This window comes from Apostichopus japonicus, chromosome 7 (genome assembly GCF_037975245.1).
Source record: "Apostichopus japonicus isolate 1M-3 chromosome 7, ASM3797524v1, whole genome shotgun sequence".
NCBI classification, from domain to species: domain Eukaryota; kingdom Metazoa; phylum Echinodermata; class Holothuroidea; order Aspidochirotida; family Stichopodidae; genus Apostichopus; species Apostichopus japonicus.
In genome coordinates this window covers 24,920,981-24,942,376 of record NC_092567.1, presented here as the reverse complement: position 1 = coordinate 24,942,376, position 21,396 = coordinate 24,920,981, and the positions used below count along the sequence as shown (strand labels likewise).

General features: G+C 37.0%; 2 protein-coding genes across 6 annotated transcripts; both read left to right on the top strand.

The window, feature by feature from the left end:
- The first annotated feature begins 1,536 nt into the window (after positions 1-1,536).
- Positions 1,537-7,619, top strand: LOC139969851 (centriolar satellite-associated tubulin polyglutamylase complex regulator 1-like). Of its 2 annotated transcripts, XM_071975182.1 has the most exons (8): positions 1,537-1,818; positions 2,611-2,713; positions 3,110-3,240; positions 3,560-3,730; positions 4,622-4,853; positions 5,779-5,940; positions 6,492-6,558; positions 6,853-7,619. In XM_071975182.1, the coding sequence occupies exons 1-7, from the start codon at positions 1,728-1,730 to the stop codon at positions 6,550-6,552; spliced, it is 951 nt and encodes a 316-aa protein (XP_071831283.1). In that variant the 5' UTR covers positions 1,537-1,727; the 3' UTR covers positions 6,553-6,558; positions 6,853-7,619. The 2 variants fall into 2 exon arrangements, with proteins under 2 accessions (XP_071831283.1, XP_071831282.1); XM_071975181.1 differs by having other exon boundaries at positions 1,538-1,818; positions 6,492-7,619.
- Positions 7,620-8,030: 411 nt separating this feature from the next.
- LOC139969850 (uncharacterized) lies at positions 8,031-19,233 on the top strand. Of its 4 annotated transcripts, XR_011793814.1 has the most exons (15): positions 8,032-8,272; positions 10,441-10,651; positions 10,941-11,130; positions 11,613-11,738; positions 12,536-12,662; positions 13,543-13,612; positions 13,917-14,031; positions 14,430-14,547; positions 15,379-15,482; positions 15,657-15,713; positions 16,305-16,719; positions 17,299-17,496; positions 17,940-18,003; positions 18,626-18,879; positions 18,995-19,227. XR_011793814.1 is itself a non-coding variant. In XM_071975180.1 (14 exons), the coding sequence occupies exons 1-14, from the start codon at positions 8,181-8,183 to the stop codon at positions 18,719-18,721; spliced, it is 1,956 nt and encodes a 651-aa protein (XP_071831281.1). In that variant the 5' UTR covers positions 8,031-8,180; the 3' UTR covers positions 18,722-19,233. The 4 variants fall into 4 exon arrangements, 3 of the variants coding, with proteins under 3 accessions (XP_071831281.1, XP_071831280.1, XP_071831277.1); XM_071975180.1 differs by having other exon boundaries at positions 8,031-8,272; positions 17,326-17,496; positions 18,626-19,233; XM_071975179.1 differs by having other exon boundaries at positions 8,031-8,272; positions 16,311-16,719; positions 18,626-19,231.
- Positions 19,234-21,396: the final 2,163 nt, after the last annotated feature.

The window sequence follows — 21,396 nt, the reverse complement described above, 5'->3', positions numbered from 1 at the left end:
GCGGCTGTTTTCCTTACGTGATGTTTGATTTGTTTAAAAACGTATTTTAAAAACGTATATTTATAAAACGATATGGAGTTACATGAAGGTCTGTTAACAACCAATAAGAGGGCAATCCATGGAGCTGCATATCTCATCTCTTCATGACTTTATTCTTAACATCCTAACTTTGCTAAAGAGTACGCCGTTTGTTCAGACAGTTACATTTGAACTTGACCATTCTTACGGTGTAGCAGGAGTTTGCGGCACATTTTTTTTCTCACAAGTTAGGCCAAATTGACATTTGACCTCAGTTGACCTTGACCCTTAACAACCACTCACACAAGTACTATTTTAAAGTTACCCCATCATTCTCTAAATACCGTGTGAATTAATGACTTATTGTCATCATCAGCATCATATTCAGCAGTTTCATTCACTTGAAAAAAGATAACTGGTTTCCTCATGCTGCTCTTCTATATACTGCACCTTTTTCACCAGATTGCTCAGTGTCCCTCCGTCACCATGTTGGACATAGATAACGGTACATGATGACAAGCACAACATGGCCAAAAGAAACAATTTTGTATATTGACTTTTGACTTAAGTTCTATCACGCATGCACAAGTTTACATGATCAGGCACCTATACCCACCAAGTTTAAACCCCTTGATCGGACTGTCGATTTAGGAAGAGTCCGTGGCACATTTTTTTTTTCCACACAATTTAGGCCTCAATTGACCTTTGACTCCGACCCAATACACCTAATTCTGTCCTATTTGAAATTCGTCTCATCATACTCTAAATACCGTGTGGTTGTATACCCTTTTCCTAAATTTTGACAAGCAGAAAATGACTAAAAATCAATTTTGTTTTTTGACGTAACTTTATGTTCAAGAAATTTCGGGCTTAGTCTGTCCGATATTCATGTTTTTAATTGAGGAATTGAGGCGGATCAAAAAGTTATACAAAAATGGAAATTAACCCTTTGCTCTGAGTACTGTTTTTAAATAACTTAAGGGTCCGAAGATGCAATTTGGTGCATGCTATCAGGTGATTATCCATTATGAGAGAAGAAAAAAAATGTTTCCCGCTTGAAAAGTTGGTGCGGAACCATACTTCAGCCCCTCCATCTCAAGAGGGTTCTGGGAAAGTTTACAACTTGGAGAAGAGTGTTGAAAATTTAAATTCATGCAGGGTAGTAGTAAAGTTCAAGCACTAGCGGTTCACGCAGGGGCCTCCTTGTTAGTGAGAAAACAATTAACTGGTTATTGTGATGGTCGGTTGAATGAAGTTTAACTGATGAACATAATACGTTTCGTCCTTTGTAAAGAACGTTTTTGTTTCAGTAATTTTTAACACTACAAAACGCATTGGGGTATTGTGGGAGGGCACGTTTCCCCAGGCCCCCCCCCACCCTTGGGGACGCCACTGTCAGTAAGAAGTTGAACAGCACTCGAAAGTGTAACCAGAAGTGGATGCTTATTTTGGAATGGCGCCATTATCTCTGTTAGGTGGAACCACAGAACAACTAGAACTCATATGTCAGATTTGCCTTACAGCTAATTGATTTGTGTAGCAACACACGACGCTAACCTTACTACCTCACAGGCCTACGTTATGCGTAATATTGTATATTTAGAAAACAGGACACCGTTGCTTGTAACAATCAGGTTTTAAGACTGGTGGCAGGTTACCAAGTTTAGGGTCAGGAGTACAGTATATAATAGGCAAAGTTACTTTTCACGATGTCCGAATACGAACAGACAAAGAACGGTAGGACTGCTCCCAATAACACAACGGAGGACAAGTTTTCTTTAACACCAGAGGATTATTTGGGTAGGCTAATCTCATCCACATACTAACTTACTGTACTGTAGCATGAAATGATGAAGTAGACCGTTACGTCTAACAGTTAGGGCCAATGTCAAACTTAATTAGCCTAGGTTAGCAACCTATTGTTACAGATTAGTCATAGCATACAGTAGTTTTGCATCATGTACACTAACTTACCAACGACAGGCCTAGGCCTTTGGCTAAACGATTTCAGGCCTAACTTTAGAATCCGTACCATATGAATGGGTTAGGGGTAAGGAATTAGGGCTAGCTAGGGGCAGGGAATAGCGTTATGTGTTAGGAAGTAGGGCTAGGGGCAAGAAATAGGGTTAGGAGATAGAAGAACGGGAGGTGGAGATAGGGAGTGATTACATGAATGTGGGAGAGCGCCTGTCAGGTAGTCGAAATGGTACGGATTCTAAATTAGTACCCCATTTCACTCAGCCTACCTTAAAGTTAGGGCCGGAAGATTGCCTTTGTTCATTTGAAGTCATTGAGTCGAGTCAACAACACTAGTTATTTGTGTCAACCGATTTAGTATATTTTATGCATTACTGATACCTCATGTGAAGGCCACTTAAAAAATTCACCTTAAACCTTGAGGATTGTAGACATACTGTACTAAGACCTGATTTTTCCTGGTTCATACACAAATACATACAATAATGCACTATCATGGACACTAAGTAATATTTAACAACTGTTGACATGAACATATAAGCTGGCAGCTTATTTCTTCTCCTGGAAAGTGATGCCTGGATCCTACTCTTACATACATTCTTTCTTTTATCGCAGCAAAGCATCATATTTTACTCTACCTTGAAGATGCTATACAACAACTCCTTGATTTTAAAGAAGACTATCCAAAAATTGATCCTGCTCAGTTCTTTCAGGAATAGTAAGTGCTTAATTTATCCAATTTATTCCATGATGTCACATATATCCAAACCCAGGAAAATCCTCTTGGACTTTGATATAATAGATAATTTATTTATATTGCTATCATGTGTGAGAACTCAAGATAATACTCTAGGGGCAGTTCTCACCTCATTTTTTTAATGGGCTAGGGTTCAAACACCCCCCCCCCCACCATCCCCCACCCCATTTGACTTGTCATGATAATTATGCAACTTTACCTGCACAGTTAAATGAAAGCTGGTTCAATGAAAGTTTGGATATCCTAAAACTATGTACAGTGACAATGTCAATGCAATTTGAAGAGTGTTAATTTCTGATCATTAACTAACCATTAATTTACATATATCGTAACTGTTACACTTTTTCTCCTGCAAAGTTTTAGCACACTGAGAAAAGGTAACCACACACTCTATAGGGAATACCAGTTTGTCCGTGCAACTCCCCATAATCGTGCCTCTTTCATTCGGTCTTTCTGGATATGCTTTCGACAAATTGGAAAAAGTGGAGGTAATGTAATTTGTTTTGGTGTCTAGTGGCAAGATGTGGTGTATATATCTAATAAGTCCATTGTTAATGATCTCTTGGCTGAAAAAAAATGGGAGAGTACTGGTAAAAACCAGATCAACTACTATAGTAAAGTTAAATCTGGAAGGTAGGAGAATATAAATGTAAGTAAAAGTAAGGAAATACTGTAGGTAAGTGTAAATAATGTCTAAGTATTGGTATGTAAGAGGCTCCATGAGTAAGGAGTAATAAAATGTAAGTTAAATGAAATGAACTGGCTGTTTTCTCACATTGAAATGACCAATTTTCTTTAACTTCATAGATCTTCTGAATGTCAGAGAATACCATTCCCTGTTGTGTTTAATCTGTCCTAACTTTCCCCTGGACCTTGTGCAGAAGACAGCTTGTATCATCTTTTTGGAAGATGCCATGGATTCCCTCACATCGTTTGCTGATTTTCTTTATGCCTTTCAGCTGCAACTTTACTACGAGGGTAAACCAAAAATATATATCTATACCCTTTGAGTTTAACACAATAATTGTAGATCTTTTCAGCCTTCAGAATGATAGATTTGGAGGAAGTGGAGGCAGTCAATCTTGTTCTTGATTTGTGTCAATTGGCGGTGGAGGGGTGGGGGGGAGGGGTCATAGTGCTTAAATGTTACCATTTAGTGAAGGTTTAGGTAGATTGAAGTTCATAAATTGAATGCAGGCAGGTTAAATATCATCATTCTTAAATACCCAAGCCAGTAAGTCAATATATTTATAGCAAAAAGCAAGATAACCGTTGTTTTGAAAGATGTTTCGTCTATTAGACAGACCTTTTTTTAATGTTAACTTTAGTAACTTACCTTAAGTTTTTATTCCTAAGTGTCCACAAATCCAACCAGTGCATTTTACTTGATATCAAATCTTCCATAGTCTTACCATTTCTATTGCATTAACGCACACACTGCTATTTTCTATTCATTTGAGGGGGATGTACAGTGAAATAGTTGCTCTTAACGACCATAGACAACATGGTGTTTATTGCTGACTCACTCTTGATGTACTTCCAATCTATGACATACAGGTCTATTTGAAACAGAGGGGTACACCCTCCCACATCCCCTGTCTCCTTGGATCCGCACCTGTCATGAACAAATTAAAATCATGAAAAGACTTGAGAAGTTGAGAACATATCGACCTTAACAGTGCTTTAATCCAAATAAAGCCAAATAAATATATGTTTGGATAGGCACAGAAAGAAATGGAGTAAGAAGGTCTGTATGTACAATAAAGCATTGAAATCATTCTACCCCTCCCCCCCCCCCCATCACTATATCATCTTAGTGCCTCCTGATGAATTCATGATTGTTTTTAATCATCTTTTCTTCATTCCTAGAATTTCTGGACCGCTGTTCTGACATCTATGACAAATTATTAACGACAGTGAGGAGTCCTAGAGGGACAGTTTACATTCCAAGTGCCTCGACGAATCAGTCTGCTACCACTGCAGCAGCAGCCCTGGAGGGCACCACCATGCCCCTAGAGGGCATCGCCATGCCCCTAGAGGGCCTAGAAAGTAAACACTTTGTTGATGCTGTGATGCATGATATGCAGGATATAGGATACAGGTTGGTGGTTTTTGTTTAAAAAAAGGTTGAAACCTGATTGGGGTGTGCAGGGGGGAGGGGGACAGGCGAGTTTGTTTTTACAAAGTCTCTGTAATATTAGCTAAATTTGATAGGTGGGTTTGTGTCCCCTTTTCGACTTTTGGAGTTTTTGATGATAATCGTAACCTTTGTAGTCCTGCAGCCGGATGGGTGTGTGTATATGCATATGCGTGTATGTTTACGTTTGTTTTGTATTCTGCCTGAGGACTTGAACAAAAGAATTCCAAGGCCTCGAATGTGATTTCTGAAGAATAACCATGTCCTTGCAAGAATTCTTTTGTTCAGTGGTATATTATTAAAGGGTGTGAAGACTAGCACAAAAAGAAACCTCTAATGCCGGTAATCTGACCTAGTTTCGAATGAGGTGTAACAGAAGTGTTAGACACCACCATCGATCGCAAAATATACACATCAACACAGCTTGCTACCATCGGTTATTAGACACTAGTGTACAGTCAGTACATACAGCTGCGGTCAATACCCACAGTACAGTGTACAAAAAATACATCGATGGACATCTCAGGTCCAGCTAAAGATAACAAGGTATCATGTTTCATTACTGTACTGTCTGCATTTTGTAGCGACACAAACAAAACGTCGCTTGCAAGCAACGGAAAGTTGACTTTTTCAGATGGCCGCACGCGGTTTGGGGCAAGTCTTCAATGCCTTTAAGGTTAGGGTACGTGGATTTGAACAATGGAAAAACAATGGGATCCTCGGTCTGAGATCCACAATTAAGTTTTGCTATCTGCTTTAAACATATATCTATATTGGAATGTATGGTTATGTGATATACTGTCAACACGAATTGCAGTGGCAGTTCATGTCTACGACAAGAATTGTGTCTTTCAAAATGTATACATTTTGCTTTCTGCGTTACTTCTAGATACCCCCCTGCATCTGTCCTGCTTGACATTCAGAGTAAAGCCTCAAGAAGCACTTTCTATGGGTTTGTGGTAGCTTTAGCAAGAAGTGAATCGCTGAACAGCAGTATCGGCGTACTACCACCGAGAACAGAAGTTTATCATGACCCAATAGAACCAATAAGGTAAAGCTCTTGGTGTAAAAGTCGATAAAAGGATTTGGTAATGTAACACTTTTGGAAGTTTTAGTTTTATTATATTAAGGAAAATATCACATGTCAGGTTTTTATTGTTGTAAGCAATAACATAATCATCATTACGAAACAAATGTTTTTTGTATGTACTTGTGTTCATTTGAATCATTCTGGAATGCATATTCATGATCAAGGATGAGCTTTCCTCCAATCCCTAGACTGTTTATTTAGCCTGTGGAAGCAAATGTGTCTATAATGTTTACAAATGTGTTTAATTTTAAACATATTTCCTAAACTTGGCAAGTTCAGTAAAATTGTTCTAGGTTGGCAAATGCTAACAGCTACGTGAAGCCACGTTTTGCAACACTAATACAACAAGTCAACAGTACTTTGTTATCAACCTGTGTTATGTGATTGGCATAAATAAGCAGTTGCTTGAAAAACATTTCCCAAATTCAGAAATATGAATGCTGAAATGTACATGTTTTCAGTAGCATAGTGAGATAAAACTTACTGCTAAGTCTTTCTTTTTGCTCCAACAGAAAGTCATCGCATTCTTCAAAAAGGGCTCTGATCAAAGCTGATAAAGAGGCACCAGACTGATAGAAAGTAGGGATCATAGATTATAAAGAGGCACCAGACTGATAGAAAGTAGGGATCATAGCTGATACAGAGGCACCAGACTGATAGAAAGTAGGGATCAAAGCTGATAAAGAGGCACCAGACTGATAGTAACTAGGGGTCATAGCCGATACAGAGGCACCAGACTCATTGAAAGTAGGGATCATAGCTGATAAAGAGGCACCAGACTGATAGTAAGTAAGGATAAAAGCTGATACAGAGGCACCAGACTGATCCAAATTAGGGATCAAAGCCGATACAGAGGTACCAGACTGATAGAAACTAGGGATCATAGGTTATACAGAGGCATCAAACTGATCCAAACTAGGGATCCGGCACCAGACTGATCCAAAGTAGGGATCAAAGCTGATACAGAGGCACCAGACTGATTGAAAGTAGGGATGAAAGCTGATACAGAGGCACCAGACTGATCCAAATTAGGGATCATAGCTGATACAGAGGCACCAGACTGATTGAAAGTAGGGATCAAAGCTGATACAGAGGTACCAGACTGATAGAAACTAGGGATCATAGGTTATACAGAGGCACCAGACTGATTGAAAGTAGGGATCATAGCTGATACAGAGGCACCAGACTGATCCAAAGTAGGGATCAAAGCTATAACGAGGCACCAGACTGATAGTAAGTAGAGATAAAAGCTGATACAGAGGCACCAGACTGATAGAAAGTAGGGATCATAGTTGTCCAGGTTGCAGTCCAAGAAAAGTAACCTTATCTGTAAACCTTCATCTGGTCAAGTTCTTCAAGAAAAGTGTTACATTTGTAACTGTTAAACTGTATTGAATAACCACAGCAGTGTATGACTATAGAACTGTATTTGATTATCACAGAATTGTATTTTATGACTGTAGAAGTGTAGTTTGGGACCTCAAAATTGCAACTGATGATGAGAGAAGCGCAACCATGCACTTGCTTTTCTACATATGATATATATGAGAATGTTTATTGTAACATTGCACAACAAGGGATGTAACAGAATTCAAATCTGACCAGATTTCTTTTCTAACTTACAATGCATAATAAATGTAAAAATTAGAATATAATTTGTGTTTATTTTTTAAAATTTTTATCCCAAAACCTTTTGGGAAACCCTCTAATTATGCATCAAAGCACCCACCCTAACAAAGAAAGCCACCTCCACCCCTTCTTTTCAATGTACAGCATATATTCCCCTCATGAGATATCACACATATTGTCTACCTCAAGCCTAACCAGTATTATAGTGGGTGACCATGAAGGTTAGGCCATGGTATTTGGGTAGTAGAGTAGAAGGACCTCATGTTTAGAGCAGTAGCACCACCTGTTAGAGAAGTAGCTGTTAAGGGTAGTAGCACCTCCTGCTTAGGGTGGCAACGCCACCTGTGGTCCTTTTGGCGTTCCATAAGCAACACCACCTGTGCTGAGTTTGGCGTTCCATATTAATGGCAGCTAGCGTCTGACAGGCTCATACTTTCAAAACACTGAAGTCTACCGGCAGATTCAAAAAGTCAAACTTGCACTTGAACATCGTTATGTCTACACTTTTGGCACGAGATAACTCTTCGAAGACTAGTCAAAGATTTCACTAAATTATCAGAAGGAAACGTTAAATGGATAACTACAAGGGGAATGTTTTCGATAAACACGGGTTTGCTGTAATCCCAGGTGCAGACGAGGATGAAAGATGCAGCATGTGCAGAAAGTATGCTCAGTTGAAACCAAATAGCGTTAGCACTGGCCTTTGCCTAGCCTAATATTAAAAAACAACGTATAGTGTAAAGTGCATGTATCATTAGGCCCACCTATTGGCAGAATCTTTTGTATATTGTGAGAAAAATATTCCCACGCCATGATCACATTTCCATAATTGTAACATATAGGCCTAGTTCCGAAATTGTGATCACTTTGTCGTGCTAGTATTTGATCACATATTGGTCTACTATGTTTGGTTGGGGACAAACTAAAACGAATGACAATTGACTTTGTACAGGGTTAATTATCATTTGCGAATGACAGCGAATGACAACGAATGACAACGAATGACAGTGTTGAGTGGAGATAGAATGGTTAACGGAGTGGAGTAAATGCGGTTATTGGTTTTCTGCGCAAAAACGATTTGAGGAAAATCGCATATAACGTGGTTGCAGGGTTTTGGTGTAATTTACGGATAGAAACCACAGGGAAAGTTTTTGGGTGAGAATGCGCTTGGGTGCTGTGCTTTTTACCTCTGTAGATTTATATAGAAAGATAACTGAAGCCGTTTCAAGATTATGGTTAGTTTCTAACAATTAATATCGGAAAAATGACGTTAAATTTACTTTGTAAAATCAGACTTACAATTTCGCTTAGTATAAGGTGCGTTTTTATCTTGTCCGTACTTTACTAGATCTAGATACCCACGAAGTCTGAACTGTGATATCCGGTTGAGCAAATGTCTGTGCTGTCATTACTGTCATTCGTTTTAGTCAACGCACTTTTTTAGTGTGTACAACATATTGTCATTCGTTATGTGTAACGCAATTGTCATTCGTTTTAGTAACACCCGTTTGGTTGTCCATAGAAACAGCTAGGCCTACAGTATGTTAAGTATTCAGGGAAAGCCTAAGGCTAAAGTAGGCCAACAGAACTTTACCTAACTTATAACAGTCTAGTACTAGTACTACCTAGTAGGGGAAAACACTAGAGATATTTTTACTTTTGATATGACATAAGGTCTAATGTATGGTTAACTTAAAAGAGCCTTACATTACAAGCAGTGTCACAAGAACTTGTGGTAAATCTAATAAATTATAATCTCTGCCTAGGCTAAATACAAATTAATTACAACATTTTTAAGAATTGTGTGGAATTGGTTTGGGAAGCACATGCATCATATTCTGTAGCTTTTAATATTGTATCTAGCGTAAGCTATTCATTTTTAATAATAGACATACAGTATATGAATCTGAATGGGTGAAGTCGGCAAAAATCCTGCTAGAGGACATAAACGCCAACCATACAGTGTACTTTTTATTGCCATGTTAGGTCCCAGGATCATTTTGGCTGTGTTTCCAGCCATTAGGCGCTATCATAAAAAAAAAATTGGCAGGGAGCCTCAGGGAGGTGCTTGCATCTCCTGCTGTAAGACAGTCTGGTACAATAGGTAAAATTCTAATGTTCAAATTAGGCCGTGACTATTCTTACGACCAGGAGTAACAATTATTTATAAACTATTCTTACGACATCGGCGAATTTCCGGTTACGCATACGCAGTAAAGTAAATAAAGCAACTGCGCATGCAGAAGGGTGACCCTAACCGGAAATTATTGTTACTCCTGGTCGTAAAAATAGCCATGTTAAAGCAACTGCGCATGTGTAACCAGAAATTATTGTTACTCCTGGTCGTAAAAATAGCCACTTTGTTCAAATTAACCAAAGATGCATTTTCTTTGCACCAAAATTCCTGTAGTGTACAGTACAGTATGTTGAACTCATAGGGACGAAGTGTCATTAGGTTGCCATTACAGGGAGTACTTATTTTCCTTATTTTGTGAATCACAATTCCATTGCCTATGTTTTCCTTTCCTTAGTAAGGAGTGACATACTGTATATCTAGTGTGCAGCAAGTTGGAACTGATCACAAACACACAAGTCTTAAGGTCACCATTCTCTTACTGCAGGTTAAGGTGTGCTCAAAATTGTTAAACTTTTGAAAGTGCTTTCTTGTCCAAGGTTCGGACCCTCTAAATTATTGTGACCGGTAAGAAACTTAAGTATGCGTAATAAATCACTTAGACTGAATAAAAAAGGCAAGAAACTCTGTAATTATACTGTTATCAGTTACCATGGAACAGTAGATATCACTTTCTTAATGGTGACTTTCATTTCCAGAAATGACATAGTAACATCGCCTTCAACCATCAACCACCAGAAGCTTCTTTGGGAGAAGTTTTTGAGAGGTTGGCCTGAGTCTCACATGAAGCATCCTGGTAGACTGAGATGCTTGTTAAAGAGAGGTGTGCCACCAGAGATGAGGCGGGATGTGTGGCGAGCACTTCTAGGATGCGAACAGTTGAGAAGCACATCATCCTTTAGTTACCAGGTATATGACAATAAACTAAACAGAAAGCTTGAAATTAAGATAAAGTGAACTTTGACAAATTTGATACCCTTTGAAATAAGTCTAGGTGGTTGCCTTTATAAAATGGTCAGTTTCTTCTTGTGCCAATTAGGAGTTCTTTTTTTTTTTACTTTTTGTTAAGGACCCAGAAAATTCCCAGTAGTTTTGTTTAAGCAATCAGCTTCAACCACATAAATATCCCTCAAATGTTATATCTATCTAGAGACTTGCTTAATATCTTGATCTTCAATATTTTTTATTTGGCCATCAGGAATGCATTCGAGCCATTAGACTGCAACTGGTGGAGCTCGGGGTTAGCGAATACTCGTTGAATATACACAACCATGAACTTTGGGAAGCTGGCAACGGCAATGAAAATGTGGAAGGTACAATTCACAAACCAGCAAAGATGGGCCATCTGATTGCTTTGAAGACACTTAGGCAGATAATTGTTGATGTTGGTAAGTTATAATAACATTGTCTGAACTAGGAAAGTGCAGACTCAAGACAGATTATAAGAATAATTTAGCACTGTTCATATAGCGGTTTTAATTTACTATAGTTCCTTTGTACTGTAGGTGTGACGTAATACCAAATAAGTTATTCCCTGGGAGGGAAATGTTATTCTGGAAATGGTTGAAAGTACAAGATGCAGAATTCATTTGTGATGTAATCAGCATTAATTATTTTCTGTATGTTTTACTTCTGATGAAAATGGTCCCCGATAACTTAAAGCAAATGATTAGGGGGGGGGGGGGAGCAAGGGGGGCTGAGTGGAAGGTCTTGCTAAAAGTATCCATTGTAGCTTTCCATTACACATTGATTAATAATGTGGGTAAGGAATTTTTTTGCAGTACAAAAATGTTAGCTGTCACAAGTTATAACTTACCCTTGTCTTTGATATATCATTTTTGTTTCTTCATCTTTCCATTCTGTTTCTCAGACAGAACATTTCCAACTCATAGACTCTTCATGGGACGTGACACATCAGCCAAGGAAGGACATGCTTCGCTCTTCCGGCTTCTATCTGCTTACTCCATCTACAACTCTGAGGTCGGTTATTGTCAAGGTATGTGCGAAACAATCTGGCATTCTGTACTGTAGTCTACATACTGTACATTATGATGATCAGATAAATGGTTACAAGGGTTGATATATCCTTGGGACTCCATGGAAGGGATGGGAGGGAGGGCGGGAGGGAGGGAGGGAGGAGACTGGTGGGTTTGTGGCCAATGTGTGTGACATTTCTGTCAACCATTCATCAAATCAGTTCTCAGTGAGAAGCAATTAATTTATAAATAAGATGGGTACATATATGAGTGATTCTATGAAGAGAGAAAACGGGTGTGGGAGGGGTAGAGTGGAGGATTTGTCATCAATTGGTGATGTTTTTATACACCATCCATACTAGCAATACTCATTGGAGATGTACTGTAGGAAAGGATATGTTAGACGCAAGTTAAATGAAAAGTTAAGTACACCGTAAGGCCACTGAAAACTTGTATGAGTGTGGAAAGGAAAAACACCAGTCTTTGTACAAATATCATGAAAATTGTGAAGTGTTTGAAACCTTTTGACCATTATACCTAGTACACATCACATCTTTTGCTGTAGTTAAGTTATTCCAAAAGTCCCTAGTTTGGATCTTCTCCTAACTAAACCTGTATATACCTCTTTAAAAAAATTTTTTTTTAGAATCCACATATATTACCATTATAGTATTATTTATTTGTTATTGTTTAATATTAATTATCAAACCTGTTTTCTGTTTAACATATGCTTAATGACGGACAATTATTGTCTAGGTTCATTTCTACTATTTATGATGTTCATATGTGTTATTTTTTTCGTTCTTGCTCATTGCAGGCATGTCGTACATAGCTGGAATGTTACTGATGCAAATGGCATCTGAAGAAGAAAGCTTTTGGGCAATGGTGGCGCTCTTTGAGAAACCTAAATATCTCTCAGGATACTTTGATTCATCTCTTCAGCGGTAATATTCTAAAGTTTTGAATTTCAAAATTAAATTTCACTGTAATATTTGAATAGTGAACTGAATAAAGAGAAAACAACATGAAATCTTACTGTAGAACTAGACCAAGCTCTAAAACTAGAACATCTTCCACTTGAAATCTAGAATGGTCCTTGGTAATGTAAGTAGATTTTGCTCTAATATAAAGGAAACCTTTTCTAATTAATCTACCTAACTAATTAATTTATTAATTAATTAATTAACCTAATTAATAATGTGTGATAGTGGTAGCTGTGATGATGCCTTTCTTCACATTTAACTTCATTTAATTCATGAATGAAAATTTGACTTCTATTCCCTTTCTCCTTTTCTTTTGTCTTCTTAATTATAACGATGCCATCATTTTGTTTTGGTATATTGTATAAATTTATACTGCTACCAGTCTCTGACACCTCTATGAGGATACAATGAGAAATACACTGAAACTGAATCAAACACAGGATAGAAGAATTGAGTAAGTCTAAAATGGCATCATTGAGCACAAAATGCTTACATTGTTCATGGTGTTCACATGGCAACACCCTGATATGACCTTTCAACTGTGGTACCGTACCTCCCATACAGAGAAGGTTTATATATAGTTGCTATTCACAGAAATCTCTCTGAAAGCTAACAAGATGGTTGAACTGCTTTGCCTTTAAATCCAGCCAAGGAGCTGCCATTGTGGTTAGTTTGCCATGTTGCAATGCCACTAGCAAGGTGAAAACTGTTCACATTAGTATAATGTAATACTCCTGTGTTATAAATCAATATTCTCTGACAATCCTGAATATACTAGCTCTGCCTGAGTCTGCGAAACTCTCTTAAAAACCATTTCTATTTTTCTCTCTCTCTCTCGTAGAATTCAGAACCACTCTGCTATTTTTCAGAAGTTGCTTCTGCAGAGATATCCAAAGTTGGGAAAACATTTTGTAAGTATCAACAAACTTTTTAATCTTATTTTGGTTAGCGTGTTGGGTACAATTGAGCCTACGCAATAAATATATTTAATTTATATATATATATATGTATATATATTTATTACTACTTACATACTACTTGCTACACATTCATTATATAAATATGTATATATCTTTATGTACAATATCAAGCATTTTTCATATTGTTGTCACTGTCTGGAGGAGGTGGGGTTTGCTGCCCCTTTTGATATTTTAATTAAAGTTTAACATTGTTTTCATTGCATTTGATTTCTTTTCCTTCCATCAAATTTGACAGATTTCTTTGGATGTGAATCCACTCATGTTTGTCACTCCTTGGTTCATGTGCCTCTTCACATCCATGCCTTGCTGGGAAACAGTTCTAGCCATTTGGGACCTGCTCCTCTTAGATGGTGAGGTCATCTTAACGTTATTTCATTCCCATAATAATTGATATACCAGTTGAGACAATTACCGATTGCTAATACTGTACCACTCCATACTGTCCTCCATCATCATGCTTGAAAGCACTCGTACTGACAGTATGAACAGTTCCTAACCTTTCTCTGATTCTAATGCTTACACCACTCTATACTGTTATCTTGTAACATGCTTTAAAGCACTCGTACTGACAGTATGAACAGATTCCTAACCTTTCTCATACTGTCAGTATATAACCGGGACATGAAAACTACTGTACAGAAAAGTTTGTCCCAGCTGAGTGATTTGATAAAATATGAAGTCTGCTAACTAGTCCTGTACAACACAAAGTGTTTTGTTTTATTCTCTTTTTGACTTCTTTAATTGACAGGTATTTCTACCATTTTCCGGGTCGCTCTGGGCATCCTCCATCTAGACAGACTTCGCTGCCTCAGCTGTGATGAGATGGGTCAGGTCCTCCCAAAGTTACTCCATCCTCCCGCACAACTGTAAGAAAATTGGTTATTTATGTAATTTCATATAAAATATGACGTCAGGGTACGCGAATCATTTAGAGTGGTCACCCTAATTCCTATAGCTTCCTAATTTCACAATCCACCAGGAACCAGATTCTCTGGACCTAAATTTGCTGCTGTGCAGTGTCATTCAGTAGACGCTTCCGATGATTTGATATTTTGGGAAATTCAGTTGTGTTTTGGTTCTGTTGTCAACATGCCTGCATTGTAATGCCGAGAACAGTCATCGAAAAAACTTGTTTGATGTGCGCCGATATTCATCCATGATCATAGACTTTCAAATGAGCTTCTGATGCTTCTATAAACCATTTGGAAAATGCTTAACCAAAATTAACTTCTATCAACTTTTATTAGGCATCATTACATTTTATAACCTCATAGCAATGCAGTTGATTTGCTTGAGTGCTTTACTGGTAGTTCAGCAAATGTTAATTTCTTAAAAGAAGAAAAATCATCATGTTATAAAAGGAAATCATTTGCTATTTGCATGTTAGTAATACCCAGATTGAAACGCATCAATAATAGAACTGATTGAAAATTACTAATTAATACTTAATTGTCTTCATTTGAAACAGTCTAGGAAGGAAGTTGTCTTATTTTGATCAAAAGCAGTTGTAATTCTGAATAATATTCTATATTAATTTGATAAAATTGCCTGAAAATAAAAAAACAGAAGGCACAAAGCTGCTTGAAAAGTCTTGCATAACCATCAGTTAGAAGCATAATTCCTTTCCTATGCAAATTTATGCTTCTTTAATAAGATACTACATTTTTTTTCATTGTTTTTTTCTTATTCGCTCGCAGTGTGGAGCTAACAACGTTCATGCCTGTCGTGTGGAAGATGACCGTTGATAAGTGGGAGATTGAGTCTCTTCAAGCTATCGTGGAAGAAGAGGCAGAAAAACCTGGTGAGTTTGCTTGGTTTGATTATTGCATCGCTAAATTTATAAAACCATTAGAGTGCACCCCTACCATGGGCCTGTTTACCTTCGATATGAATAGAATAAATTTGATGAAACAGTGTCAGGTTATTGACTTTGATTTCTCAGAAGAAAGTTACAATCTGCATTTGTTTTTTGAAGGTTTCAAGAGAAGCAGACGTAGTATAGAAAACGAGAAAGTCAAGCGACAGAAAACAGGTAAATCATTTTTTTGTGAAATTTTTATCAATTAAGGTGCTTTTGATTCTTAAAATTGACCAATTTGATTGGTTACATACCATGTTATACCTCAGTTGACTTCACATCTAAAGGTTAACTTTATTGAAAAACTCAACTTTTCAGAATTCCTAGAGTCTGCTAGTCCTTTTATTTCAAAGTTACATATTTTCATTTACTTCTTAAACTTTCCACCAAACTTTTTTCATCATTTTTTGAAACCAACTGCACACTCTCTGACTGAACTTGACCACACTCAATTTGACAGTTGTCACACAGAAAGTCGTGGATCTTCCTGCAGTTAGCATGTGCTTCTTGAAAGTATCACTGACCAAGGTTTAGGCAATTACAAGTCAAAGAAAGTAGGTCGGCTTCCTTTGGGGAAACTCAACATGTAGCAATTTCCCAACTGGCAGGCAGCAGCGCCTGACAGTTCACGGTCAGTCCTAACGAATGTTTAGTTTGGTCCTTGGGCAAAATACCAGCAGTAAACTGTTGTAAAGTCATGTGGGATGGCTCTGGCATTAGTACAAGTCTGTCAATCTTTAAATTGTTCTCCTTCTTTTCGTAAAGTTTCAGAAGAAGACCAACCACAGTCATTTTTGCAGAAGGTGCGAAACGTGCTCAACCCCCTGGGTCAGCGTATCCTTCAGGATGCCTCTAATATTGTGGCCCCTCCTCTACCTGAGGTGACCTCTCTAAATCTCTCCAGGGTCAGGTACCAGTCCTCATGGGCCTCAAGGTCCACAAGAGGCGCTGGCTCAGTTGGACAGAGGAATCCCTCAGAAAGAAAGGTCACATTGAGAAACAGCCCGAGGGTTACGATCGTCACGAGAGACGTACAACCCGGAAGGAGGAGGATGGATAAAGATAATTCTTTTGAGAATCCAGTCTACAGGAAGAGAAGAAAGGGGAGCAGATTAACTACTCAACGACCCACAGGGTCAGAGAAAGCGCCATCTTCCAGTGAGATGACACAAGTCACAAGGTATTTGTTACGGGACAATGGAGTCTCCGCATAAATTATTAAAAGAAATATATTCCAATGTTAGAAAAAATGTAAAACTTTATCTTGAAGAGAAAACTATTTCAAGCTGCTGTTAGTAGAAAAGGACCATCTGGATATCTTGTCCTTAACGCAATATTTGGTTGATTGAATGTAACCTACTTTGGCCACTGGCGAGCCCTCCCTCAGTGAGGGCAGTTTGAAATGTGATTTTTGACTTGGGGGAGGGGGTAGGGGAAACCATGAAGTTACCTCAAAATGGATCATCTGTGTAATTGTGTTGTATTTGTATATTTTGCAATGAAAGGACTTCTTAAATAATAAAAGAGAACTTTATAAATCTACTTAATGGAATTAAGGAAATCGAATAAATTTCTTTTTTCCAAAAAGTGGCATTTCTGTGTTATGTAAAGGAGCACTTTATAAGTTTTGTCTTTTTAAAAATGGGGGATGTTTCCCCCCTGTATTCTAGGCATAGCTGCCACAAAAGTTATATATCCTGGGCTTCATTTCCACCAAACTTATATAACTTCATCGTAGTATTCTTTATCTCTGTCGTAGCTTCAATAACCCTGTTTTTGTGTCCAGTGATCGTCGACAGACTCGTCAAAGCGACTCAAGCCGTCAGGAAACCTCTCAGTCCCCAAATTTATTCCGAACCCCGCACCGAAATCGAAGGACCCCAGTCGGAGCCAGCAAATTGAGAACTAAGGACCTTAGTCCTTGTCACACAAAATCCCTGCAGAAGATGTTAAAGAGGTAACATATAAACTTACATGATCAGAAAAAAAAGGGGAGTGTGTTGTTGATGGAGTCAGGGGGTGGGTGGGTGGGTGGTGTTGAGGGAAATTTGAAGCTGCTTGTCCTATATATGTATAATATGTTTATATATTCATAATATATGCAAAGTATATAATATATAACAGACATTTTCAGCACAGTTGACAAGTTGACATTGTATACATCTCACACTGCTGTTGCAAAATATATTCCCCAAAAATATGATAAAACTTTCAAAACTCATAAGTTTGTCATAAAATTTGGCAACGCATCATGGTTTTGACCCAGAGTTGCACCAACGTTTACAGCAATTGCATTAATTAGCAGTCTCGTTCTATCAACTGGAATTTTCCCTATAGGAATGGTCTTTAGTTTGATTTCTTCCTAATTCCCTGTATGCTTTTAAATCTTATTTTATAAAGGTCAGCAAGAGCCCAGCACTCTTTCAAGACGTTTCACACCCCAACTCCTTTAAGAAAATCGCAGGTAACATTATTTCTATCTTTCCTTCTATTTTTTTTTTTTGCTCTGAATAACCTGCATGCACTGATAATCAACTAACAGTCTCACTCTACCAGAATGAAATGCTTCCTAAACAAAAGTGGATTGCTTGTTACTGTTTCAGATTTGTAAATTGCTCTGTAAAATGTGTAAATCCAGAAAAGTTCTTGTTTGCTGACGGTATTGGCATGTTAGATGTGCTTGTTTTAGTTAACTTGACGAGCAATAAGGTGGGGGTTGAGAATACAGCTCTGTGGCCCAGGTTGAAGTTAGATCTAATTAATTGTGCTTATGACATAGTCATGAAAAATGTTTGAAAGTTATAACTCAACTCAATATACAATTTCAAAAATGCTTAAACTTTAATCCCCACAATATTTTAATATAATGAATTAATCATATTTGAACACAACTTACAAATCTCCAAGAATATAAAATTGACTTTTATTTCATTACTTGAAATGAAGTTGATTTGTCAAGCTAATTAACATGATTCAGTTTTTATTTTAATTGGATTTTAGTATCAAACGGCATGAAATGATTGATCAAAATCAACTCAAATGCATTAGAATTGATAATGGTGACAATGTTCTGTTCAATCCATTAGGTCAAAGGTCACCTGGTCATCAGTCCCCACAACTGTAGCCCAGAGGAACTTCAACAGGTGAAGATATCACTCGCGAAGGATCTTGAAGAGGCATAGGAAGCTATCTGCACTCGCTGGATACACAGAAACATATATAGAAATATATGTGGAGCTAGGCGGATATGATATGTTGATATATGTGTAGCTAGGCCGATATGATATGTTGATATATGTGTAGCTAGGTGGATATGATATGTTGATATATGTGTAGCTAGGTGGATATGATATGTGATATATGTGTAGCTAAGCAGATATGATGTGTTGAAATATGTGTAGCTAGGCGGATATATGTTGATATATGTGTAGCTAGGCGGATATATGTGTAGCTAGGCGGACATGATATGTTGATATATGTGTAGCTAGGTGGATATGATATCTTGATATAATGTGGATATAATGTGTTGGAAAGCAGAAGAATAAAAACTCACAAGAGTAAAGATATTCTGGGGTATTTATGCCTCAGAACCATATGTGCAATTGTGTATTGTTTATTCTGATATCATACTATATATATATATATATAGATATATATATATATATAGATATATATATATATATATGTATCTATATATAGTATATGTATTTCTAAAAAACAACCATATATATATATATATCTATATATATATATGTATCTACATATAGTATATGTATTTCTAAAAAACAACCAGAAAATGAATTAATTTAAGTTACGTTAGCATTTAATAGCTGTCGAAACGCGATGCTGCAAACCTGCTATAACTGTAATTACTCAAGAAGCCCAAGGAATTTTCTCCAAAGAGTAAAATATGTTACAAAATTTTAGCTCTCTTTCTGTAACCATGACAACAAAAGAAATAATGACAACATTATGTTTCCAAGTTACCAACCTACTCAGCTGTTCTTATAACAATTTTAACTGTTTTTATCAAGGAACTAATGTGCCATGAAGCTTAAATTATTTTAATTTGATAATTTTATCCAATGTTTCATTTTTTCTAACAATGAGGACTCTGTAATTGTTTTCTCTACGTTCTTCATTTCTGGCGATAAAATCTCTCATCTTAATTGACTTCAGGGCTTGTTTAATTATAATTTTAATTATCCATCATTATTTATGTTTTATCAATACCATTAACCAACTTTAGCTGAGAAGAAAGAAGGATATATGAATATGTGTTTCAAAATATTGCTTACAGCTGATGTGTGGTTTAAACTAAGCTTGCCTATTTTTGTTTTCAATTTCATGCTAAATTTTGCTATATTGTTATAAATATAAATGGAGGTTTCTTAGTAAAAGGATAGTTGGACAATTTAACAGAGTAATATGCAAGATGTAAAACTTGTATCAAAACGATAATGCATAGAAAATTGTGTATTTGGCAGATGAAGAAAGAGGGAACATGTTCTAAGCATCATGGTGAGATTTGCAAATAATTTCTATTAATAACGTTTTCAAGATAACAGCATTTGAAGTTTAAATGTATTGGTACAGTAGTGAACTTGAAGCAAACAGGTGTGTTGCCATAGATACACACACACTGACAAATTTATTTTCATGTTTTTTTTTCTGTAATATGTACATCTTCTGTACATTTTCTTTGTCAAAAATGTGGATGCATTAACATATGAAGACAGTACAGAAATCAGGGTATTGATAACTTCATATTCAATAAAGCAATATTGGAAGCCTTATCCAAATACAAGGTCAATATAAAAAAGGTAAAAACTAAAGGAAAACGATACATTTTTGTATCAGCTTGCCGCTATGACATCACACATTATGTTTGCTTTAAGCTCACGTAAGGTAGAGACTATGACAGTTTGACCAATCAATGTCTCGAAATGCAGAACATGGAGTTGGTCACAATTATCACCAGAATACTTCGAATATGTTAGTCTTTCGAAAGATCATCGTCAATAGTATTTCTCCATCTGGACTATCTTTTTCTTTCGATATTTCAACCTTCATATGGAGTTTTTTATGATAAAAAAAATATTATCATTTATTCTAATCACATAATCATGTTATGTTTATATATAGCCGGCATGTGTATCCATTTACGTCAGTTACGTATGTAAACTTGTCTTCTTCATATTGGTTTAGCGCCATCTATTTCCTTTGCTGACTTTTTCGTTTAATGGGTTTGGTTTACCTAAGGAAATGTTAAAAGTGTAATAACAAATTTGCATTTATTATCTGAAATGAAATTAATGAATGGAGTAAAGCAAAACTCTCTGTGCTATTTTATGTAGAATTTTCAGTGGTCTTTAGTCAGGGTTTGGAATAATCAAAGCTTAAAAAACTTATTCATTGTTTTACATTATTTCTTTGGCCTTTTGTTCTCCTTTTTTCTCTTTTTTTTTTTTGGGGGGGGGGCGGAAAAACTTGTTTGTTTTCCCTGGAAACCTATGCAGTAGTTTTGGAAAGACTGATTTAGAATTATCTGAACAGAAGGCACAACTCTGCTTTAGCTTTGGAGTGTCATAGTTTTGATTTACATGAGAAAACCGTATCACACGATCTCGTACAGAGGCCGAAGACGCAGACCCCCCCCCCCCCGCCCCTACACTGTGTAGCATTTGTAGCCTTAAAAAAAAATAACGCGGTTGTCCTATTCAGTTTTGTGTTTCATCAGAGGAGCTAATCGAATGGTCAGTGCAGTGTGTTAGACTAAGAAGACCAGCCACTGTTACTAATGAGCTATGGATATTTAAATTCGCCATTTTTCAGAAAAAAAATCCAGACTTATCCA